Source organism: Lampetra planeri, chromosome 16 (assembly GCF_965212315.1).
Source record: "Lampetra planeri chromosome 16, kcLamPlan1.2.h2, whole genome shotgun sequence".
Taxonomy (NCBI): domain Eukaryota; kingdom Metazoa; phylum Chordata; class Hyperoartia; order Petromyzontiformes; family Petromyzontidae; genus Lampetra; species Lampetra planeri.
In genome coordinates, this window is record NC_136122.1 from 4,505,617 (window position 1) to 4,532,602 (window position 26,986).

The following is a 26,986-nucleotide window of genomic DNA, read 5'->3' on the forward strand; positions in this document are numbered from 1 at the left end:
GAGCGGAAAAAACCCGGAGGATCTGGAGAAAAATATACGCTACCACAAACTCCAAATATACAGTCGTTCGGGTCGGGATCGAACCCACGACCTCCTGTATACCAGGCAAGGGAGTTAACATCTCGCCACTGAGGAGGAGGCAGCCTGCTGCCGAGGGCTCCATCACTCATTCGTCTCAAGACAAGGAAGCGAGATGTCGTGAGGATGGATGCAAAATACCCTAAGCAGGACCCTTGCAGACGCAGTGAAGCATTACATATGGAGTAATGATTTTGCACCTCTTTTAAAATAGATTCTGGAATATAAATTCATTTTCTTCTCTTTCGCTAAATGCCAGGAGGACACACGGAAAGTTTTTTTTTCCCACCATAACTGGGGCAGATTTTTTTTGTTCAATCCACTCATCGGCTCTTAATTAACCAAGGTTAAATCTCGGGAATTTACGTTCCAATTTGAACCAATAGGCATGACTGCATTACATTTCAGTAAAAAAAAAACGTGACAGTTTAGTTTCAAACTTAATGTGTCATTCTAGTTTCTGAATGCTATTTCTCTGCAGCATACGTTAATTATTTGTGAAAGCTAAAAACTCAGTCCAGTTGTTATGCAATCTGGAAACTTAAAGGATATCAGACAGATGGTTAAGCGGTCAGCCAGCCCAGTCACCAATGACTGCACACACACAATCTTATTTAAAGAAAGCGTTTTCAATTAATTTCACATTTAAGCTCTGGGAATTTTGTTCGTATTTACTTATTTGACAGCCGTGTGACTGAACATCTCTCTCGGCAAGAGACGTGTGCATGGCCCAGCACTTCCCGCGTGGATCCGAGGTCACCCAGAGGGACCTCGGAGGTAGTTCCTCGGAGCTCTCACAGGGCGGCAGCGAAACATCAAACTCGAATAGTAAATGTTGTGGGTTTACTCTCCAACACACCCCTGTACTGGAGTATAAAATAACTATGTCCACATATACGTATACACAGCAGCTATATAAACGAATGTATGTGTAGTGATTCTGTCACAATCGAAAATATTCACCCGACGGTATGAACACTGTGTGTGTGACACGGGCAGTCAGGAGGTCAAGTGCACTGTGTGTGTGACACGAACAGTCAGAAGGTCAAGCGCACTGTGTGTGTGACAGGGACAGTCAGAAGGTCAAGCACACTGTGTGTGTGACACGGACAGTCAGAAAGTCAAGCACAGTGTGTGTGTGACACGGACAGTCAGAAGGTCAAGCGCACTGTGTGTGACACTGACAGTCAGAAGGTCAAGCACACTGTGTGTGTGACAGGGACAGTCAGGAGGTCAAGCACACTGTGTGTGTGACACGGACAGTCAGGAGGTCAAGCACACTGTGTGTGTGACACGGACAGTCAGAAGGTCAAGCGCACTGTGTGTGTGACAGGGACAGTCAGAAGGTCAAGCACACTGTGTGTGTGACACGGACAGTCAGGAGGTCAAGCACACTGTGTGTGTGACACGGACAGTCAGAAGGTCAAGCGCACTGTGTGTGTGACACTGACAGTCAGAAGGTCAAGCACACTGTGTGTGTGACACGGAGAGTCAGAAGGTCAAGCGCACTGTGTGTGTGACACGGACAGTCAGAAGGTCAAGCGCACTGTGTGTGTGACACGGACAGTCAGAAGGTCAAGCACACTGTGTGTGTGACAGGGACAGTCAGAAGGTCAAGCACACTGTGTGTGTGACACGGACAGTCAGAAGGTCAAGCACACCGTGTGTGTGACACAGACAATCAGAAGGTCAAGCACACTGTGTGTGTCACACGGACAGTCAGGAGGTGAAGCACATTGTGTGTGTGACACGGACAATCAGGAGGTCAAGCGCACTGTGTGTGTGACACGGGCAGTCAGGAGGTCAAGCACACTGTGCGTGTGACACGGACAGTAAGAAGGTCAAGCACACTGTGTGTGTGACACGGAGAGTCAGAAGGTCAAGCACACTGTGTGTGTGACACGGACAGTCAGAAGGTCAAGCGCACTGTGTGTGTGACAGGGACAGTCAGAAGGTCAAGCACACTGTGTGTGTGACACGGACAGTCAGGAGGTCAAGCACACTGTGTGTGTGACACGGACAGTCAGAAGGTCAAGCGCACTGTGTGTGTGACACTGACAGTCAGAAGGTCAAGCACACTGTGTGTGTGACACGGAGAGTCAGAAGGTCAAGCGCACTGTGTGTGTGACACGGACAGTCAGAAGGTCAAGCGCACTGTGTGTGTGACACGGACAGTCAGAAGGTCAAGCACACTGTGTGTGTGACAGGGACAGTCAGAAGGTCAAGCACACTGTGTGTGTGACACGGACAGTCAGAAGGTCAAGCACACCGTGTGTGTGACACAGACAATCAGAAGGTCAAGCACACTGTGTGTGTCACACGGACAGTCAGGAGGTGAAGCACATTGTGTGTGTGACACGGACAATCAGGAGGTCAAGCGCACTGTGTGTGTGACACGGGCAGTCAGGAGGTCAAGCACACTGTGCGTGTGACACGGACAGTAAGAAGGTCAAGCACACTGTGTGTGTGACACGGAGAGTCAGAAGGTCAAGCACACTGTGTGTGTGACACGGACAGTCAGGAGGTCAAGCAAACTGTGCGTGCGACACGGACAGTAAGAAGGTCAAGCACACTGTGTGTGTGACACGGAGAGTCAGAAGGTCAAGCACACTGTGTGTGTGACAGGGACAGTCAGGAGGTCAAGCACACTGTGTGTGTGACACGGGCAGTCAGGAGGTCAAGCACACTGTGTGTGTGACAGGGACAGTCAGGAGGTCAAGCACACTGTGTGTGTGACACGGGCAGTCAGGAGGTCAAGCACACTGTGTGTGTGACACGGGCAGTCAGGAGGTCAAGCACACTGTGTGTGTGACAGGGACAGTCAGGAGGTCAAGCACACTGCGTGTGTGACATGGAGAGTCAGGAGGTCAAGCACACTGTGTGTGTGACAGGGACAGTCAGGAGGTCAAGCACACTGTGTGTGTGACAGGGGCAGTCTGGGGTCAAGCACACTGTGTGTGTGACACGGATAGTCAGGAGGTCAAGCACACTGTGTGTGTGACAGGGACAGTCAGGAGGTCAAGCACACTGTGTGTGTGAGACGGACAGTCAGGAGGTCAAGCACACTGTGTGCGTCACACGGACAGTCAGGAGGTCAAGCACACTGTGTGTGTGACACGGAGAGTCAGGAGGTCAAGCACACTCTGTGTGTGACAGGGACAGTCAGGAGGTCAAGCACACTGTGTGTGTGAGACGGACAGTCAGGAGGTCAAGCACACTGTGTGCGTCACACGGACAGTCAGGAGGTCAAGCACACCTTCTGGGTGGTGCTCAACGGGCCTGAAAGGAGATTGGTTGGGGTCAGGGAACTGAAGCGATTGGAGGAGACGTAGATAATGAAAATAGTGGATAACTGAGGATGATTGACAGGGTGAAAGGTCGGAATCCGTTGGGAAAGGTGGAAGGTGATTGGCTGGAAGGAAAGCAGGTCAAGGAACCTTTGGGAAAGGGGCTTGAGGGATGTATGAAGGAGTTTTGGGATTGTTGGACTGAAGGGGGTCCTTCAAGACCGTGTTTCATTGCTGGAAGAAATAAAGACTCATGCTGTTGAAGGCTGCCGTGTCGGGTTTTCACTACACAGGGGCACCGGGCGGAGCCGAGGGCCCCTGTGAGAGCTCTGAGCGGACACCTCCGTCACCTCGAGGAGGACACAGTCGTGGATTTCCTAACGTCGGACCACGGACATTTCCGATGACCCCCTCCCCCCGCCCGCCGCGTCGACCGCACCTGGGTGAATGATGCAGGGGTCGCACACGTCCTCGTCGTTGCGGCAGCAGGGCACGGAGTAGCCGGTGGGATCTCCGGTGCCGGGACACAGGCACTCGATCCTGCCTTCCTCGCAGCAGCCGCGGCACAATATGCTCCACTCGGCACCCGGGCAGGTGTTGAGCGTCACTGCGTGCGCGGAACGCGGAGCAAAAAAAACACACCGGACAATGTTTCACGATGAGCGCTAGCTGGGTGATGGTGAGAAGGAAACTGGGCACTGCTTTGGACACAACATGCAGGATGGACGGACAACAGGGAAACGATTTGATGTGTGTCGCTGTTATTCGTGGGAATGGAAGCAACCGGAAAGAGAGGAAGACGGGAAAGAGGATGGCTTGACGACGACGTGAGAGATCGGTGCGAGAAAGATGTGGCCACTGCTTGTGAGCGTATTGGCACAAGACAAAGGAAAGTGGTTAACAAATGACGAAATGTGCAGTGGACACCACCGATGGGCTATCTGGCCATGGATCGCGATGATGGTGATGATGAGCGCTATGCCTGTTATTAAAACCGTGCATTATCCTGCATTGAAGTGCAACATCAACACCATGATCTCGGTACAAATCTATTGCTGTCACCCAAATACAGATGCCAATGTCCTGATTGTCCTGGTAAAAACCCAGACAGGCAGCACACCTATTACTTGCACAAATACTGTCGCTCCAACACGTGTTTATACATTTTGCAGGACTATATAGTGGGTAGCAAAATGTAGTGCAACAGAATGCGTTATTGTACAGTACGGTACGACATTTCTATGCTCCTGCATCCGTGTTCACCGCCTTCACCAACCCGTCACGACCAGCGTGGTGAAGTATGGTCAAATAACACAACGTGACTCGCACTACGTGGAGAGGCCCGCGTCCAGAAATGGAATAAAAAACAGCCGCATATGCAAAAGTTTGCTTTTCAAATGCGCAAATGTCAGAGGCTTGCAACGAAAGGTTTGATAAAAGCACATGACGCAGAGGCAAACGCGCACACAGCAGTGCCGGACTAAGCTAGTGCGGGGCCTGTAGCGTATGTTATGAAGGGGCCCTAAATAAAATAAAAACACGTAAATATTAAATCACAATTTTTTTTTACTTGCATAGTAAAGTAATTGTATTTTTTTCATTTGCTATGCAGCCAGATAATACGACAAATCGCTAACCTTAAACACCCAGTCGTTCATAAAAGTTGAAGGCGGTTATAGTACTATAGTAATAGAGCAAGTGCAGAATCACAGAACCGGAATTCATAGCTTGAAAGCGTTTAGTGCGGGGCCCTTGAAAGTGCGGGGCCCGTAGCTACTACATGTGTAGCTACTTTTGCTACTGGGATCATTCGGCACTGGAACACGGTGCGTTGTTGGGTAACGTTCTGCTCGACCGGCTAATGTCATATTGCAGTGCTGCGTGCCGTCGATTGAAGTCGCATGGAGGCGCTACGGGAGTTGATGGGGACATGTCACTTAAGCCGAAAGCGGTCGTCACATTTCAACTGCTAAGATATGTATGGTGCATATGGCGTGCCGCGTACAGAGACGCCTGCATGTCAACAAGTGGGAGAAGACAAATCAGACATTGCTGATATGACTGATCATTGTGTCTGGCTACGGGTGTGAGGGTAATGTGTCAAATTAGAGTCGGGGGTCACGATTGACAGGCATACGGTCAATTGCACTGCCGATATTCACTCGATTAGGCAAATCATTGCATGTGTCAAGTTTTAAACAATTACTAAACTTCTTTCACGAGACATTAAGCAAAATGACTGAAAAGTGTGATTCCATTGTCGGTATATGATACTGCACACATGCTCTGACACACAAACACAAGCGCGCACACACACACGCCAACGTACATACACACAAACAACTTCTTATGGAATTTATTTTTTGGCCGGAGCAACAATCGCAACCATGTGTTTTCTCCCATTGCAAACAAGAAAAAGAGAGAGAGTCAATCGCACTTGAAGGCTCTCCTCTAAGCGGGGCCCCCAGACTGCACACGTGTTTTTCCTGAAATAAAACACCGCACGCACACACCCACTGGTTACCAACACGGGACAGACACTCATTAATTTCGGTGCGTACCTGTGCAAGCCAAGCACACAGCATCTGCGCACGCCAAGCTGTTTGCCCGTCTCATTTCACGAATTGGCTTTTAGGTTTTTTTTTTCTTTGTTTAATGTTCACGTGGGAATTCGTTTTTATCACTAATTATGTTCATTCGTGGATATGGCCATTAATATGCTCTTGGAATCCCATTATCATTCGAAGATTTATATCGTTGCAGGGAATTAGTCCCAGAAGATGATACGGCGGAAATACGTTTGGGCTCATTCCAAGAGGCGTTTTCTTATCTTACGATTACAGGATGCCGCTTTCCTGCCCCGTAATGATTCAGCTCAGCACATGTTTAGTCATCCAATACGTTGACAAATTGAACTCCACAGTCGTTGTTGATCGTGTCGAGACCATTGTCTCCACTAAACGTGAGAACTTTGGGGCTTCACAACCCCAAATATCGGCACCATAGAATAATTTTATATAATGTGCACATTTTTTGACTGTCTATCCCTTTCTAGGAAACAAAAGTATAATCAGTTTCTAATGCGCTATTATTAGATGTTTTACTGTGCAAAATGTTCTGTCTGGGATAAAATTCCAGTTGGACGGATGACCAATACAATAAATACCTCTTTGTGGTTCATTAACAGTGTTTCTTTTCCAAAAGACTGGCCCCTGCTGTAGGAATGTGGAATCTTCACGACAGGATCATCGCTGCCGCAGAATGAATGCCCAACAACCCGGTGAAACACGATTCCATTGAACAATGCGCATTACTTTCCTTTTCTAACGTATGTTGATTCCAAATTGGCATGCACACGTGGACAGAGGAAACGCATTTGCGAAACGTTTCACGCGGGTTTTAGTGCAATAAATATATGATGTGCAGTCTCGTACGACTACAATGATACATCTTATTGGTTCTTTCGGTAAAGTCAAGTAGAATGTAAATAATAAAATAATAAAAATAAAACATCAAATAATTCTCACGACGTTTCGGCCACAACGCAAGCAGCCGTCCTCAGGTGGAGAACAGGTCTGTCGAGGAGACAGAGTCATTTAGACTATTTTTATTATTTTAGACTATTTATTTTATTTTATTATTTCCATTCTATGTGACTTTACCGAAAGAACCAAGAAGATGAATCCCTGCAGTCACGAAAGCTTTAAATCGAAATACAATGATACAGTTTGCGGTTTACAAAAGACAAAGATCCGCGTTTGGCCTCATGACTTAGCGAGAGCTCGCCAGTGCGGCAGCACACAAGGGGTGGTGGTGACAGGGGCCAACACAACACGTGGCCAAAGCACTTATTTTACGCCGGGTTGACCTCGGGGATGCCCTAGCCAAATTCAGATACCAGCCGCCACTGGTCATTCAATTCTATTATATTCTTTCATACGGCAACATGTTCAGGGGCTAAATGCCAATGTCGAGCTCTGCGAGCAAAGGACAGGAGGGTTTAAGGAGAGAGTTTGTGTAGTTTTGGGATTCCTCCATTGAAGGAGTGCAGACTGCAGTGGTTGATGTCAATTATTGTCAGGTATTGAATTGAGGTGGCAGGAGTAAATGATGACTGGTGTTCGAACGTGTATTCCCACAGGGAAATTAATCTTTGTTCCCTCCAACAGATCTACTTATGCATATCCCTGGGTCAGGGGTTAGGGGTTAGGAGTTAGTGTTAGGTAGAAGCAGATATACAATTCCCAGGGGAGTGACGGTCCTGAAATTCAAGCTTTTAAATAGGGCCCTACATTAATCAACATAACTTTAAACTAAAGTACTTTCTCTGGTGAATAGCAATACAATATTTATTTCTGAGTCTCTATGGAGACCCTTTGCCCCGTTTGCCACTTATCCAACCCACTGGGTATAGGTTCCCCTATTGGGTTAAAGGTTAAGGTTTAAAGTTTAGGGGTTTGGTGAGCAGGATGAAGTTAGGACCAAGCAGATTATATAAAAATGTAAAACTAAACTGAAAGCAGACTGAGCAAGCAACTGTTTCACAAATAAATGTGTAAAGTGTTATGTACAAAAATGTAGATTTTAGTTGAAAAATGCATGGATATAGACTTGCACGCAAAGAGAGAGGTTTACTTTGTAACTAAAAATAAAGCCGGTACAATTCGTCGGAAGGGGAACCAACATTCCTGTATCCTAGATTATTGGCTCCCCTGGGGGACAAATCATTGAGAGAGAGAGAACATGTATTTTTGACAAGTAAATTGAACAGCAGTTTGCACATTTTCATATTATTGTAGATATCCACAAGCACAAAGACATACACACGCAGACAGCAGGGACCCACTGCAGGTTTAGACGCAGAGGAATTCTGTTTGTATCCTAGTAGACTGGGTGGGTTGGAAAAAGCTAAATATTTCCAGGTATGAGCTTGCCCAACGTTACAATACAGTGTTCAGCAAAAGGGTGGAAACTGAACACGAGGGCTGAGATGGTGTGGATAGACACAACTTTGTTGAATTAAAACATACAAAGACACAGACACACACGTACAACCACACACACACATAATGGTGAACATCCCCTGATTTTACTCATATGCTGTTGAGGCAAGTGGTGTTAGTGAGCACCTATTGAGAGCTACCCACACCACGTCAGTTGATGGTGTATACAGAACCATGGCTGGCAGCATTTGTCTAACCAGTGCGGATGTTCATTCTGTACCTAAGTAGTTCAAGTTGTACGTTTCAAGTTATTTTGTTTAACCAGGTGGAAACTCAAAGAGACCAGGATTATCATGTGCAAGAGTGACCGGGGGGCATTTGTCTGCCACGAGGGGGTGATGATTGCTATTCAGATTCCCAGTGGAGTGATTTGCGGTGTAATTTTCGAATTTGGCAAATCCGGACCCTGACGTCAACGCACAGTGGCCTACTCGAATGAATAACTTGAGGGGATCTCTAACGTCCGTTGTGAATCGAACGGCGGGTTACAGCCAATTCTATTACAGTCCGTTCTCCTATAACGTGTGTTTTCATCGCGTGAATGATATATAACGCGATCAATGTACGAGGGAACACATTTTCTTTATAACACGCATGCAAATTGGATATAACGCGATCGAGCGAACAGAACTACGTCACGCGAGTAGCAACAAGCGGTCGTGCGGCTGCTTCGGCGTAGCGTCACACAAGGCGGGATGCTGCTGGATGCTGCCCATGCGCCTCAGTTTTTGTTCAGCCTTCGTATGCACCTCACGAGTTATCACAATTGTGATTTACACTATGTTGTGTATTATTAATTATAACGCTATTTTTCCATAACGCGGTTTTCTTCAGGAACGCAACTACCACGCTAGAGGAGAACGGACTGTACTAACCACACCGCAGCAATAAACAGGGCGGCCGCTGGATTCGAACCGTGAACCTCTGCAACAAGCGGTGAATTCACTACCGCTGGACCAAGTCACTGCAGCTGGGCTAGGGAAAGCCCAGGACAAGTTTGGATGCTGCTCGCCATCGATGCTGCACAAAGCCGGGATTCGAACCCATGTTTGCTCGAATTGTAGTACAGTGACAAATGTGCTCCAATAACAAAGAAGAATTATGCTTACAATTTCCACAGATCGTAAATAGGGCTACGGTTTTGGCATGGGATTTTTTACTGCTGTAAAATTCATGGCCGAGGCGAAGGGAAAATTTCATAAATAATACAAAAAAATCACAAATTTTTTGTTCGCCTGAAATTAAGAAATACACTTTTTATTTTATAAACTCTATGTATACCCATTCAAAAGTCAAAATAAAACGATTTCTAAACTTCAACCAACTGACAACACAATCAGCCCTTGCACAGTGATGAGCAGACTGTGCGGTGATCCTAGCAAGCTAAGTTTAATTCCCGGCCCATGTGCAACAATAGTGGCAAGTGGTGAACATGTCCTGGGCCTCCTCAATGTTGACTCCATTCTAACAGAGTACCCACCGTGCTACGTGAGCTATAGCACTGGACAACTGGTGGGCAGGCCTGGTGCCGTCCACACCACCCTTTCATGAATGCATATTGAATTGCTTTCGTCCCATACATAGCCAACCGGGCAAAACGGACGTGCGGGTTCAGGATGGGATGTGTCATCCCATGTGCCATCCCTTCCTGAAATCTGTACTGACAGCACTTGCCTCTATAATCAACGTTTTTGGGTTTAGATCGCGTTATTTATAAATGTGTCGTAACCCTCCACCACCCGACACGGCCAATCAGTAAAAAAGTGTCACGTTGACAAAAGACAAATAGTTCACTGCTTTAGCCCACCGGTGTGTTGAAGCGTGAAACCACAACATTTACAATTTGAGTACAACGTTTCGCTGGTTATTGCATCCAGCATCATCGGGCAATTCGCGAAAGCCTACGTGTTAAACGTGCCTCTATAGTCTGTTGGATGACATTTGGGTGTCTTTGTTTTTGTTTATCGGTGGGATGTTACATGGTAAAAACTTTTTTTTTGAAAAAATAGCTCTAAAAAAGGCCACCAAACCTTCCATGGATATGACAAGCATCAAAGATTTTTCCACATAATTATTTCTATTACTCTGTTTGTTTACCCAGGAAAGCCTCACTGAGTCTGAAGACTCTTTTTGAGGAGGGTCCTGCCAAGTTTTCGCAGCCGGTGGGGGGTGGGGGGGGAAGGCGGTAATGCTGCTTTGTATAATCCCAAGTGCGTAATTGGCAGGTAATTATTCAGCATTAAGATAGTTTGGATATTTTGGCCGGATACCAGATTACATACGGTGGGGCTTTTTGTGGGGGAGAACGTTCAAACTCCACGGAGAAAATGCGGCCGGGTTGAGGTTTAAACTCGGGGCCCTTTCTCGATGCGAGGCAACAAGGGGGTTGTGCGACTGCGCTGACTCAGGGCTCGTTGGCCCTCAACTGACAATGTGCAGCGTGGACGCGGGCAGCGTCTGCCACGGTGCCCTCGGTGATTAAACGTTTGCCGAAAAGAAGAACAGCTCGACTACTTTGGCCAAGTCTGAAAATACATGGCCCCTTTTTCCTGCCCCCCCCCCACCCATCTCTCTTTTTTTTTTCAAAGTGCAGGAAACAACTTGAAGCCATCAGCTCCTGTGGTAAAAAATATTTACCATCTGTACGGTATTGTATTTATTAATGTAAAGACAATGCAAGTCATGCCGAGCCGTTTATTGATACGGCGATGTATCTTTTTGGATGTCAGAAACAGAATTTGTGTCAGAAACACATCTGGTGAATTCGCTGCATGGCTTATTGGGCTCATCGTGGATATGTCGATCAACTGGGTTAACAATGACAAGGTTCTGAGTTTGAATCTATGCCACGACATGTGACTAAATTAGATGTTTCACGTATGGAGAGTTGGTCTGAGTCACCAATGAACTTTATTCCCCAATATTGCTCTCCGGCCTCTCTTTGTGCTGGAAAGTCGGGCCATTACCTGAAAAGTCACCTCTTTTATACGGTTTGTTTTTAAGGTCGTGTTATTGACGATTGTGTTTGTATATGATGATAATCATAGTTTGTTTCTCCTTGTTTACCCAAGAAAAAAGTCTCACTGAGCCTCATGACTTTCTTTCAGGAGGATCCCGCCAAGTTTTTCACAGTAGGCGACTTTAGCTACCGTGCATTTATTCTAGATTTGAAGCTTTCGTGACTGCAAGGAATCATATTCTTAGGTTTTTTCGGTAAAGTCACGTAGGTAAAACATCAAAATTAATGAAAATAAAATAAAAACAAAAATCACGACGTTTCGGAGGCAACACAAGTCTCCGTCATCAGGTGGGACCGTCACAGCCGAAATAGCTGCATCAAGTGAGGCAATGATTCAAGAAGTAATCCCTTATAAGCAAGTTGAAGGGGGGAGGAGAGGGGGGGGGAGCTCATCAGAGTGTGCTAGCCAATGAATGGAACGTATCGGGAGGGAGGGGGGCGGGGCTCAAAGACAGCACGGAGTACTAAGTACAACGCATCGGGAGGGGGAGGGAGCGGGGCCAAAACAATGGACGACGGCTTGGACGCGGTTGCTGCTGCACACGCCAACACAATGGACAGAGAGGGGGGAGGGGAGGTCTGATACACATGATAGACAAAAGAACGAAAATGCCCATGTTTATACCAATGCTGGCTGAACAATGAAGAGAGCACTGCCAAAAAATAACTGGGGATGTTAACACTCGGTAAAGTAAAGTAAAATAGTGCCTGTCAGATAAGATGGTCCAAAAAAGTGTAATTAAGTCTTTTTTGCGTGGTTGATAACATCTTTCCAATGATTACTAAGTTTGTACCCATCATCACGGTTGAAATTATGTCTGTGTTTGTATATTTGTATGGCTTCGTGTACAAACCTTTGATGGTAGCCGGGAGGTTTGCAGAGAACCTTGGTCTCGGAAAAGACAAATTCATGAGAGCCCACCGAGTTGTAGCAATGATCGGCAACGGCAGAAGAATCAGTTCTGCCGTGTTTCAGATCTGAGTTTCAGATCAAGTCAGATCTGAAACACGGCAGAACTGATTCTTCTGCCGTTGCCGATCATTGCTACAACTCGGTGGGCTCTCATGAATTTGTCTTTTCCGAGACCAAGGTTCTCTGCAAACCTCCCGGCTACCATCAAAGGTTTGTACACGAAGCCATACAAATATACAAACACAGACATAATTTCAACCGTGATGATGGGTACAAACTTAGTAATCATTGGAAAGATGTTATCAACCACGCAAAAAAGACTTAATTACACTTTTTTGGACCATCTTATCTGACAGGCACTATTTTACTTTACTTTACCGAGTGTTAACATCCCCAGTTATTTTTTGGCAGTGCTCTCTTCATTGTTCAGCCAGCATTGGTATAAACATGGGCATTTTCGTTCTTTTGTCTATCATGTGTATCAGACCTCCCCTCCCCCCTCTCTGTCCATTGTGTTGGCGTGTGCTGCAGCAACCGCGTCCAAGCCGTCGTCCATTGTTTTGGCCCTGCTCCCTCCCCCTCCCGATGCGTTGTACTTAGCACTCCGTGCTGTCTTTGAGCCCCGCCCCCCTCCCTCCCGATACGTTCCTTTCATTGGCTACCACATTCTGATGAGCTCCCCCCCCCTCTCTTCCCCCCTTCAACTTGCTTATAAGGGATTACTTCTTGAATCATTGCCTCACTTGATGCAGCTATTTCGGCTGTGACGGTCCCACCTGATGACGGAGACTTGTGTTGCCTCCGAAACGTCGTGATTTTTGTTTTTATTTTATTTTATTTTCATTAATTTTTATGTTTTACCTACGTGACTTTACCGAAAAAACCTAAGAATAAGCTACCGTGCAGTTTACTGCTAGACAGCCAGTTTATATTTATTTTCATATTCATATCCATATTCACAGTCTTCTACTCCAAGCTTTACACACTACCATCACCATTGCCACACGTTATTTCGAGCGCGCAAGTCTCGCTTGCGCCTTTCTAATTTTCCAGATATACAAACATAGACGTAACTTCAACCGAGGTGAGAGATTCAAATTGAGCAATCATTGGAAGGGTGTAATTAACCAAGTTAAACTTTAGCTGCCGTGCAGTTTACTGCTAGACAGCCAGTTTAGATTTATTTTCATAATCATATCCTTATTCCCAGCCTGTTACCCCCAGCTTCACACACTACCATCACCATTACCACACGTCAGTGTTCATCTTGCGCATTTCTAATTTGCCCCCCGGCAGCGTAACAAAAGGCTGCTTAATCTTAGCTTTCTTATCTACTTCCGCCCCCTGCATCACAAAGCTTCAGTTTGAGCTCCATGTGTTGCCTCCCAATGCCTTCCCCGTTCCTCACATCGTTGCCTCCCAGTCCACAGCCCGCCCACACACTCACCATGCCCCCCCCCTCCCTCCATCCCCCGCGACTATATTATTCCTCGTCACAGCCATCTCTTAGACACACTTAAGCGGTTGTGCTTTCGCTACGTTGTCCCCACCTGAAGAAGGACGCTTGTGTTGTGCCCGAAACGTCGTGATTTAATGTAGTTGTTTTCATTTATTTTATTTCATTTTATTTTTTACCTACGTGACTTTACCAAAAAAACCCAAAGAGTATGGATAAACAGGCTGCTTTTGTTTCCTTGTACAATAACATTTTAACACAGAAATACACAAATAAGGCACACCTTTAAGATATAAACAGTACAATTTAAAAGATTTAAAGACAAGAATGGACTCTCCAAACTGGGCCAAAGGTAAAAAAACATATTCTTGGTTTTTTCGGTAAAGTCACGTAGATAGAAAATAAAAATAAAATGAAAAATAAATAAATTAGAAAATTAAAAAGAACCACAACGTTTCGATCTCTCCGCCTGATGAAGACTGCTTGTGTTGCGATTGGAACGTCGTGGTTTATTTATTTATTATTTTCTATCTATGTGACTTTACCGAAAGAACAACGAATATGAATTCCTGCATTCACGAAAGTTTTAAGTCAAAAGTAAAAAAAAACATTAAATTAATACGTCTTTAGAGTAATGTATGGATTGTAATTTGGAAAGTGTTGGAATTTACCATGTTAAAAACTGCCAATATTTGTTAATGCCCCAGTAACTTATGGAAGACTGTCGGGGTCAGCGTACACTTGGTTTCACTTTCATTGGCCCTGAAATGTAATCTGACCAGGTGGGCAACAGTCGTAGAGTAGTGCCCACATGGACAATCGGAAGGTTGGGATTCTGAATCCTGAGTGGGGGTCAACTCTGCTCGTCGTCCGTCTGGGGTTGATAAAATCATAAAGTATCACTTTTGTGTAGCAGTAAATATTGGTTGCCCTTTCTGGAAGACTGCCCTCTGCTAAGGAAATGTGTCCTAAAAGCGTTCCATAGCTCATTGGATTTATCCAGGATAAATACATATTCTGAAATATTCTGATGTGGGATTACCATCACTGATCCAGGATCTCCAGTGAAGATAAGCACAGCTCATCTCCTTGTCTGAGCATGCAGACACTTTACTGGAGAGATAAATTTTGTTTTATTCATGTGTAACTGCTGCCAGTTGGATATTTAACAACATCTGTAAAATCTGAGGCTCGAGTTATGGGATTCGGTCCAGATTTAGATTGTATTTTGGACAAACTGATCTCCATATGTGGGAAATTCGAGCTCAAATGATGTCGTGCACGAATTACTAACAGATCTTCCTCCTGAAATGTTTATTTTATTATTCACCTTTTAAAAACGTCTTCGACCAGTGAAGATATAAAAATGTTACGTCTCACTTTAACACTGGATTTGACTACAGAGCTAAGTGTAGTGGTGGTGGTGCAGGAGGTGGGATTGGTGGATCATGTAGAGATGGAGCATGCATGAGACAACCGCCTACAGGCTAACTAGGCGCCTGTAGGCTAAAACAATTCTAGCAGGCTATGAGAGATGATGGCCATGGCGTAACAGTCAACACACTGGACTTGTAATCCAGAGGTCACTGGTTCAATGTCCCTGCACGGCGGCTGAAACAATGCGGCAACTTTCTTAAACCGTCCCATCACTTCTGTCCACGCAGCAGCACAAATGGTTTGAATCTTCACAGCTGCTCGTTCGGCAGGTCGTGTGTGTGGTGGGTAAAGTTTGGGTAACCACCCCCATCTCTTCCAAGGCGCCTGGCCAGCGTCGATGAGTGGGCCAAAATACCTTTCAAAATGGATCTCTAAGAGCCCCCTTCTGCCAGTGATGGCGTGAGTAGGAAATCCCAGGGCTGCACCTTTTTCTGCCACGTTTATCGCAGCACGTGGTGTTCTCTGCTGTATGCATTGGGTCTTTATCTTTCCAGGTGTATGCGAGAATACAACAACAACAACAACAACAAAAACTGACCGAATATCCCATGTAGAATCTTCCTGAAAACTGTGTTTTGAATCAGCAACGATTCCCGATGTACGTGGAAATGTATTATAAGTATTATATACCCTAAAATATAAAGTGTCTCCTTACTTGAATAAAGGTGGAACTCGTCGCTATTGGTGAGTCTGTGGTGGAAATCTTGTATTCGCGTTGGAAGGACCCAGTGTCTCCTCATCACAACTGCTATTGACTTCTCACAAAGTGATGACTATTTACTCGACCACAGAAGGATAATGAGCACTGATCGCACGATTTAAACCTTGAAACTTAGCATTGTAAAATGGGCTTTCTCGTCTATAAACCTGGTCGTATTATACACAATAAAGGAACGTAGATTGAAAACTCATGCCCCAGATTGAAAACTCATTTCTTTAGAACCCGCTTATGTGTTTAGTTTATTGCATTTCTCCCGCACTTCCGATGAGTCAGGTCGGCTACGTCCAGTGCGATGTGCCCTTGAGTATATATACATACATATACTCAAGGGCACATCGGTTAGCGCACTGCACTATGAATGATCCGAGTTCAATTCTCGGTCAAGGCTGACCGATCAACCCAGACTGGCCATCACGGGTGAAATATGATACTAAAACAACAACCCTCATGGCTGCCATACGGGGCGGTCTTCATCCAGCAGTCGACTCAAAAAGGGGCCGTAAATTATTCAGCAGTGATATTTAACTTAGCAGGGATAATCAGCTGTGTTTTTTGTCTTTTCTCACGGTGTGTACATCTCCATCGTAGTCGAGCAAGACCTGCCCCATACTTTTATCTACACGATCTCTTGGACTCTCTATTGCTCACACGTTGACACTGGCGCATGCCCCATTATTATTATTAATACGTTGAAGGTTAGTGGTTGCAAGTTTAAAATAACAAACAGAAATGTGTGTATATATATATAAAAAGCCCTCATCCTTTGTAAAGAATGCAAAAACAACATCATCAGCAGTTCCTGAGGAGCAGTTCCTCAGGAACTGCTAATGTTGTACTCTTGGCTTCGGTCACCATAAAAGTAGATTTGAGAAGATGTCACTCACCGACATGCAGCAGAGTTTGGGGCACACAGGCGCCAGTTTGGCTATCCACCCCCACAATGGGGGTTGGCAGCCAGCACCACTCCCGGCCGCCTTTGTTTCCCCAGTGGCAAGGGTTTTACACACTGTACCAGGTGCTCATTTGAGGCTGAGTCGACCTAGGGAAGGCCCAGGAATGGTTCAGATAATCGTCACTGGTGTTGGCCGTGAGCGGGAATCGAACTCGGGTCACCAGGTTCAAAGCACAGCGTGCTAACCACTGCACTACCGTTCCCCATCTCCCCCCTAACACACAACAACAATCACCATTCGCCACTAAGTGTCGGGGACGTCACCACGACGCTTGTGCCAGGCTATGTGCACGTTGAGGCCACGTGAAGTGTCGAACGCCCGCTGGCACAATGTCACGGGACAGACCCAGGTGCCACGGGTCGACTGACTGAGATGAGTGGCTGATGCACCACCTGTGCCCCCTACTGTGCCAACTTGCTGTGCTTTAGCCACCCGGCGCTCTGCTCATTGTTGTGAGCCTCGCTCCTCCGCCCTCCGTTGTTGTTGGAGGGCGACTGCCTCCAACTGCCCAGTAGCAGCGTCCTTCACGAGCCTCCTCCACAGAGGCCAATCTTGCCACCGCTGGTACCACTCATCGGCAAGTCCACTCAGCTCTACATCCTCCTGTACCACATCACTCCATCTCTTCTATAGCCCGTGCCGTGCCCGTTTAGCCCCCTCGATCCGGCCAAACAAAAGCTGTGTAGGCATGCCGTGGCTGGGCATGCGGGCTACATGACCCAGCCAACGTAGGAGCTCACCGATGGGACTTTGTCCAGATCTTTCAAGGATTTGTGAGCTCCTCACACAATCCAGCCTGGTTAAACCCAGGATGGATCGCAGGCAGGCCAGCCTAAATGTTTCTAACAGCAGCAAGCGATGATTAAATTCTCGCTTGCAACTTTCATCAGCTAGCTGAGACCATGCCACTATGGGTTTGAATAGGGTCCTGGGTGTACACCCACCACCGGAGTGGAAAAATGGCAGGTGCATCTTACAGATGACAAGTCGATGGTCAGTGAGCAGATCAGCTCCACGGTAGGTCTTGGTGTTAAGGACATGGGCCTGCATCCGCTGTTCCGTCACTATGTAGTCCAGCAGATGTTCTTGCTTAAACCTGGTGTAACAAGCTAAAATAACCCCTGCCCCGATTAAACCCGGGTATAGTTTGGCCCAGAACAGAGTATACCCGGGGGGATAAAGTGTCCTGGCTAAACTATACCCCCCGGGGGTTTAAACTATAGACTGGGCCAGACCATACCCCTCCAGGCCGGAATATGCCCCATGTGAAAGTTCAAAGGCAATTATCCATACAGAGAACAGCCGACAGACAACGAACTTCAATCGATATCTAAAAAGCGTATAAATGGAAGTAAGAATCTCAATTTGATCAATTTAAGCATTTTAGAAGCAGTCGAAGCCAATGAAGTCGAATACGCGTGCAATTCCATTGAAGTGTTGTCGGAAGTCACGGAATAGGGTTAGGAACTAAGAACTACAGGACTACTTGGACCAAGATGTCAATGAATATGTAAACACCTCTGGCATCTCTCGTGATAGAGTCTGGGCAACAGATGCCGAGATCATGGCCACAGCGAATTCATGTGTATATCGCTCAACACTATTACTATCATGCAGAGGTGGGACAAAGTCATTGTTATGCAAGTCCAAGTCGAGTCGCAAGTCATCAAATTCATGACTCGAGTCTGACTCGAGTCCAAGTCACATGACTCGAGTCCACACCTCTGCTATCATGGGGTATGATTTGGCCTAGAGGGGCATAATTTGGCCTTGGCCATAATATACCCCAGAGTATAAATTGGCCTAGGCCATAAAATACACAGGTATAATCTAGCCTAGGCCGTTTAAACCCCGGGTATTCTACGGCCTGTGGGTATACTACGGCCTGTTACACTGGCATGCATCCATGATGTTGTGTGGATGCGCCAATGCCAGAACAGCGTGTTGGTAATTACAAGCCCATGGGCTGCACAAAAATCTAGCAGCCTCCTGCCGTTGTTATTGAGCTGATCTGGCCCATGCCTTCCAATCACTCCAGACCAGGTACCAGCATCATGACCAACTCGGGCATTGAAGTCACCCAACAAGATGACTCTATCCCGAGGGGCCATAACACACAAGCACACGCATACACAAAAACACAATGGGCACATAAAAACAAAGGATCCCCTGGAAGAGCGCCTATTAAGGCCAGCTCAACATAAACATGCACATTGATATGCACACACAGGTACACACAAACACACAGATGCCAATAAACACATACACAACTCTATACACTCCCACACACACGGACACAAGCACATACAAGAGATAGGCTATATCCAGGCTAGATACAGAGAAAACTATTCGCCTGAAATTACACAGGAGGCGGTGGTGTAGACAGATCCACGTCCGGTTGTCTGAGTATCCCCTATGCCGAAGTTTACACGCCAAGCCAGGCTACTCACTTGAGGCTGAGATGAACTCATGACGGTCCTGGACTGGTTCTAATATGTATCACTGATGTTGGCCATGGTCGGAAATTTAATTCAGGTCACCGGGTTCATAGCGCAGTGTGTGCACTAACTTACTATGCCACCACTCCCAATGCTCCCCATGGAAACAATGCATTTCAAAGGTAAAGAAAGACACGCGCACAGGGAGGGCTAGGCACAGTATTCTGAAGCTCTGAAAACAAGTTAAGAGTATTAATGCACAGCACATGGTGCTGTTTACTTGAGTGTAGCCAGGTGACCGGGTCCAGTCCAATGCTTTTAAGACAGGGGCACAGCCAGAACGAGCTAGTAGCGCATGATAAATGAGGAAAAGTTAAAATGTAATTCTTTGTAAAACCAGGAAAAGCCTCAGCGAGTCAAGAATGCTCTTCTTTTTAGGAGGTTCCTACTTTATGATGTTTGGCCAATTCCTTACTGGAAATACTTTGTGTGTGCGTGGGTGGAGGAGGAGGAAAACTGGAGCACTCAGATAAAATCCACGCTTGTGCAGGAATACAAAAGAGCTTAAATATGTTCTTCGATTCAAATAAGGACGAGGTGATGTTTATCTCTGTATAGTGGCCACCACGGTGGCGAGATGTCGGTTCGATCCCAACCCTGACGCCTGTCGTATATTTGCAGTTTGCATGTTCTCCCCATGGTTGCGTGGATTTTTCCCTGGGTCCACTGATTTTCCCTCCACATTTAGAAACGGGCATTTAGAGCATTTGGCTGCTATACATTTCCACACGATAAGCCACTTCGTTGAGCTATCATTTGTGGCCAGGTCGTTTCTAGAAAAAGATATCCTGCATGTAGCTCAGTGGGTCTTACCTCTTAAAATACTAAACATATTAATAGTTGTAGGATAGCCCTGAACACTAGCTGAAATTCCACATTCCCATGGTGGCAGCCAGTAGCACAATGTAGGACAACCACGTGTCAAATACCCACAAAATGGTACAATGAGTTGCGTCTGTCCTCAAACGGGATTGGAACTCCCAACCTTCTGACTGAGAAGCGTGCACTCCGAGCACGGCGTCACGTGGCCAGATATAACTCCGACCACACGGGTCATGGCGAGCCCCATGACCCGTTGTTGATTCCTGGTCGTGGATAACATCAGCGATGAATGCCATCTGAACCGGTCCTGGGTCTTTCCCCTGCACCAACTTGCAATGACCAGCATTGCAAGGTACGGTCACGCGATCCCCATGACAGACACAGACCTGGGGAAGTCTTCATCCGGGAGTGGATTAGCAACGGGCTGTTAAGTAAGCATGCTTAGATTTAACCCATTCGTCCTATACCAGGATGTTCCCAATTGTGACCGTGCAGTCCAGATACTACGGCTAGACTTTCGTCTCATTACACATTTAACAATTTCACCGCGGTCTCTGGACCCCCAGTACTGAAAAGCAGCCGTAAACTCCAGAGGGGGGAAAAAATGAGCAAACTTCTGAGCTTTAAGCTGTCGACTAGATGACTCTCACAGGATGACGGAGTTGGAGTTGATGGTATTTCCCCAGATGGTGCTTGGATCGTGTAAACACACTGTGTGTGTTTATTTACGGAAGCTCGCGAGCTTGGATCGCGTTACTTTGCCAGTGTGTCACTCTTGTCGTGCAGTGGTCTTTGGGATAAAAAAAACACACAAACTCCACCCATACTGACACACTTTGCAAGTTATTGTTTGTTTTGTATTGCGCCATTTAACTTGTGCTATTGTATATACAATGTAAAGCTCGACTGTGTCAATCCACTGCTGGATGAGGGTCTTCCCATTCCATGTTGGCCGAGGGGGGGCTGGGGGTTGACCATACTTCACCCACAATGGTCGATGGTAGGTGAAAGAAGAGCACCCAGGACTCGCTCAAATATTGTTCTCTGCTGATTTTAGCCATGGCCGGGAATTGAACTCAGGTTGCGGTGTTCATAGGACACGACGCGAACGACTCCAAAACCACTCCACCACCTCCTTGCATTGTGAAATTCCAAAGACTGGGGGCTGGAGTCTTAGGAAATTAACCCAATCATTGGTGTAACATTCACGTATGAAGTGAATATTGAACCTTTAAAATTGTAATGAATTGATGGACTAATTACAATTAATTTGAAATAAGAGAAATTGTACTTTGTGATTACTGAAATATGTACAGTGCAGTACAGTAGTTTAAAATCTGAAAACACTGCCATACATACAATGTCCAGACAATCCCATGCCCTGTTGTTGAGATGTTATGTCTGGTATGTGGTGTTCCTGCAGGAATTGGCCTTGTATTCAGGCCTGAGGTATGATGGATGCATACCATGCGCCATGTATTCAGGCCTGGGGTATGATGGATGCCATGTGCCATGTATTCAGGCCTGAGGTACAAGGCCGTAGCCATGGAGTCAACATTGGGGGGGACCAAATCTTCCAGGGGGTCTGGAGGTCCCCCCCACCCAGAAAATAAATCTAAATTTGAAAACTAATTTCCTGTCATTTCCTGCCTAAAATATTTAAAAATTCACTAACACATAGGATGGACTTTTTATTTATTTTTTACAATAATGTCTAATAGTGTATTGTATTACATTGCTCTGTTTTTTTGTTTTTTCCTTTTCTTATTTCATTGTATGTAATGGCAGAGATTATGGATTAATAAAGTACAACCATAACCACAATCATATAAACAGAAATCTATTTTATAGCAATATATTGGGGGCGACATTTTGAGCATATTTGAATATTGAGGGGGATGTGTCACCCCCAATATATATTATAATTACGGCCTTGCTGAGGTATGATGCGTGCCACGTGTCATGTATTCAGGCCTGAGGTATATATGATGCATGTCATGTAAAGGTCCACATTTAGCCAGAGAGCGGGATTTAGAATATTCACCTCATGCATCCACTTAGTGCAATGATGCCACGGTGACATCACATCATGGGGCTATAATAATATGCCTGACTGTATCCTTTGATGTTTTTTTCAATTTAACAAAGGTTCAAACTGGTGATAATGCACAGCAATATATATGAGTTCATATTTACTTGGGGTTTTTTATTCATTATTTTCCAAAGTGATGTAATTTGAATACACTACCGTGAAAAGTATGATACCCTTCAGTATCTCCTTATTCGGTTTCCTTTCGTCTCTCTTTCCTCCCAATGCTGTCCCAATTGTGCTGCCACTGTCGTATCATGAGAAAAAATAATCCATTCAATATTCTTTCAGAGCAGTGCATTACTCGACATGAGAGAACGGTCCACAGAAGGAGATTATCACCAAAGTGACCTTTTTATCCACACTCGGATGCAGAACTTCCACACGATCCCCTGCTATCTCCCTGCTACCTCCGTTTAGCATGGTTGGTTACGTACGGCGCGAAAGATGTTTAACATACACACGGAGACAAGTGATTGTGGATGACAGTCGAACCGAGATATATATATGCCAGCTCAATACCGTGACCTCTCTTCTCGACACTCACCTTCCAGGCTGAGCCTGAGAGCGAGCAGCAGAGCCAGGAGGCACCACACCCAAGCGCACGGACGTCTCCTGCAAGACAACGGCGTCACAGCGGCAGCACGTGGCATGGGTTTAGTTTGTATTGTCAGTGACGTCCAAGTCAAAGAGTCTATCTGCTCAAATGAGCTTTGGGGCCCTGATCCATCAGTGGAAATGTCACATTTCTACGACGGGGGGGGGGGACCGTTCTCTCCACGTGATTGACACGCTCGTTACTTGTTGCTGTGCAGTATTACGGGTGAAACGCCTGTATAAACATGAGTAATCAGCGTCATCGTGGTAGAATTAAATAACGGAAAATGTGTCCTTCACATATATGCCTCTCCACGTATAACATAACAGTAGTTGTCACACAACCCGTCAACCGCACGGCCTTCTGGGAGTCCATCATTTCCCGAGACGGGGGTTCTCGACAGCTCCCCATGCTGGGGGGCCCACTGTCAATGGTGGCATGAGCAGGAACTGCAAGGCTACACCTTCACCTCATTACAACACTTAGAAAAGAGACACCACCATTTACTCTCTCTCTAAACAAATCAGATATTGTGTGCGAACCCGTCGGGAAATGGCCCTCCTTAAGAGCAGAGAGATGGTAGTAGGGGCTTGAGATACAAACACAAAAAATTAAGATCACATTTGTTGCTTTGAAAAGTGGTCGCTGAGCGATCAGTGAGATCTATTTTCAACACTCAACTGCAGGGCAAGGTAAGCCGGAACTTCAGGTTGAGGCTGAGCTGCGTGCCCCAATAGGGTGAGGTCCTCTACATTGGGGAGGACAGGGCTGGATGTCACGTATGTATGCCTGTGTATGTTGAACTTCTTTCACACCGTACGTAGCCAACCGTGCTAATCGGAAGTGCGGGGGGGGGGAGACAACACACTAAACACAAAAAGTAGTTCTAAAGAAGTGAGTTGTCAATCTAGATGATTTTAAAGTGCATAGTTCCAGTGGTTTACTAATATAGGAAGTAAGAGCGTTCCAGAAGGCCGCAGAAGCGCTTTTGAAAGCGCGCGATGCGGTGACCACCGCCTTTGTTCGATGACCAGTAGCCATAAGCCGCTGCTGCTGCGAGGATGACCGGAGTTCACGCGATGGTTTGTGCTCCTTGAGGCCACGATGACGTTTGCGATGAAGTCAGAGGCCAAAGATTGCACCTCGAAGCATGTGCGATGCAGGACGCGAGCGGCGTCTCTGAGCGACGGAGCGAGGCTTTTGTGCCCAGGTCTCTGGGCGACAGACTGAGCGCAACTTGGCAGGATGGAGGTGTACTACCAGGGGGCCGATGAGCGGTGCGGACATCGGCTGCTTGATCACAGTCGGTAAATCGTACACGCCGCCAAAAGACAATCCACGGTGCACTACAACTCCAGCCATCGACCGGTCGATAGCCAGGCAGAATAACGATGGCGCTAACACGCATCGCTGTCAAACTCCCGGACCCGGTGTGAAACGGCATGGACAACTCATGCCTGAACCTCACCCCTGGTGGCTGTATCGGCTACCAGGTCGGCTGTCAGGCGCGTTGGTGGTTCCGGAATGCCACCTCCTCAGAGAGCCTCCCAGACAGCTGTCCTGTCCACCGAGTCCACGCCACCTTGAAGTCAATGTAGGCGACCTACGGGCGGGAGGTTGTCGCTTGACCTCTGGGTTGTAGTTCATAAAGCAGGCGGAGTGCAAGAACAAGATCCGCGTTGAAGCCCGATTGGTGGGGACACCGGTTCTGGTGCTAAAGTCAGGACAAGCGAGCCAGTAGCGCGTTGGCAAATACTTTAATTTCCCGGGACAGACGGAAGGGTATATGATGGTAGCTACTCCAGTCGGCTAGTGAACCTTTTCACCCCCCCCCTCCCCGCGCAGGGCAAAGAGAGACAATCACGGCATCTCTCCAGTCAGTCCCGGACTCGCCGAGAGGTCCGGTGCCGAGGGTGAGCGGACGATGGAGAAGGGTCGATGCCGACCGGTTTGATGGCCACACTTTACAGGAACGCTTGGCGGGTTTTGGCGACCAGGCCGGCAGCTGTCCCGCTGCGTCGTCGCTTGCCGGCTGCCCCGCACCTCTTCGCGGTGCTTGGCACTCAGGTCAGAGACTCAGACACGGTGGTTGATTTTTTTTATTAGTTGGGTTGAGAATGTTATCGAGGTCCGGGCAGGGCAGGCGGCGCCTGGTGTTTTAGATTATTGTTCTTTAGATGATTTAACCGCTATGACATTTCCACGTGATGAGCCACCTCGTTGAGTCACCATTTGTGGTCAGATCCCATCTGAAAAAGATCAGTGGGCTTTACCTGGTGAGATTAGAAAACAGTTTAATTTTATTTGTATATTGTTTTTAAAGTGGTTTGCTTACCTTTCCTGTACTTTGCACTGCTATTGTTTGTTGCTGTAACGTTTTGACTCACCCCTACAGGACATCTGCGCAAAAAGAGCTGTATAGCTCATCGGATTCATCCAGTATGAATGAATATTCCAATTATGGGTGATGTTGCAATGGGGTCATCGTGCTCTCGTCAGCCATCGATCACCTCCCGTGTAAGATGAACACGGCTTGAGCATCGCCCTTCCTCACAAGAGCCTCTGTGGATCAGCTTTGTTTTTGCTACCCATGAGATGCTCAACGTTGACCAAGTGGTCGTGCAATTAAATGATATTCAAACATGAAACGTTTTCAATTGACAAAGGAACATTTATACATTAACAGACACGAACGCATACGCAGTTACAAGGTCCGCATGTTAATAAAGGAATAACTGCGTGCTAATACATTGTAATCTACGTTGTTATTTAGAACAGACGTTAAGTATTTTCACCCGGCGCTTTATAGCCGCTGCCAATGCAGTCGCTGAAATTGTATTCGAAGTTATACATCTGTGCAACGTATGTGACACATTCATGAAAGCTATCAACTGATCACATTTACTGCTTCAAATATTTTCCATCGGCGGTTGTTTGATTTCTTCCCCACTAAAGTCATCTGCCGAAGCAAAACTCTGTCTCGAAGTCCGAAATGTGCTGCACTCGTGTCTGTTGGTGGTCCCCAGTCAGTTAATGTAAATTCCACATTGCTATGGTTGGTGCCAGTCTCTCCATGGGTCAACAACTGTTAACTCCACACAAAATGTTACGTGTTTTATTGACCCCAGATGGGTGATAGTACATGGCACAAATCCTGCCCGTGCCTCCCCGCATTCAGCGTAGTATGGCAAACAACTCACCGCTACTCACAAAGCATTGGGAAGCCATCATCCAGCAGTGGATTTACAAAGCGGATTGACAAAAACACTGTAAATTATCATTATTTACATACATCGGACATGTGTTATCAATGTGTCTCTAATGTGATTTTAATGATGGCGCAGTGTTGTCATGCATCTCTAAAGTCAATTTTTTTTAAAACAAGCATTGTGGTGGCCGTCACCTCCACTGGCCAACCTAGACCTGTTGGAAATTCCACATTCCTATGGAAGAGGACCAGTTTCTTCAATGAAAACACAAAGAGCTTTGTTAGACCACTTACCTCATGTCTTCAGCTTAACACCGACGACCAGCAAACACAGCAATATTGACGATATCAGGAGTGCGTAATGGCGAGTGTGAACACAGTCACATCTGTGTGTGGGTCTATGTGACAGCAGAAGGGATAGAGTCAGAGTGTTTACGTGCAGAGTGCAAGTAGATCCACGCAGAGTGCGAGTGGATGAGTGCAGAGTGCGAGTGGATGAGTTGCAGAGTGAGAGGAGAGCGGTGGTGATGTGAGTGGGTGGTGTGGACTCCGTGCGCTGGAGGGGTTGTGGCAGTGTTGTCGTTTGCAGAACTGGGGTAAAGAGAGGTTGAACTCCACATACCACGCACATGACGTCTTGGAAAGACATGCATAGGACTGTCTCGGCCTCAAAAGTATGCCATTTAACTTATTTATTTTTTTAAGCTGCTTTGAATTACACAGCTGCCGTGTTGTGAAGTAGCCCCTATTGGTTAATGGCTTGTGGGAATGTGTTCTGGAGCGTTTCATATTCACTTGCATTGTAATGCACCGATTGCACTCATTAAATGAGCACACACTGCACTGCGGTGCTATTTCGGAAAATAAAATTGGCTTTTAAAGATTGGCAAAGAATATAAATGAA

The 26,986-nt window shown here is 46.4% G+C and overlaps 1 protein-coding gene across 1 annotated transcript in view; it reads right to left on the reverse strand.

Moving 5' to 3' along the window:
• PAMR1 (peptidase domain containing associated with muscle regeneration 1) overlaps positions 1-22,955 on the reverse strand; it is a 44,412-nt gene extending 21,457 nt beyond the window's left edge. Inside the window, exons 1-2 of the mRNA XM_078601384.1 lie at positions 22,824-22,955; positions 3,805-3,972 (exon numbers count right to left, since the gene is read on the reverse strand). Coding sequence (XP_078457510.1) covers positions 3,805-3,972; positions 22,824-22,929 — 274 coding nt within the window. The 5' untranslated portion in view covers positions 22,930-22,955. The remainder of the gene's footprint in view (positions 1-3,804; positions 3,973-22,823) is intronic.
• Between the last annotated feature and the right edge of the window lie 4,031 nt (positions 22,956-26,986).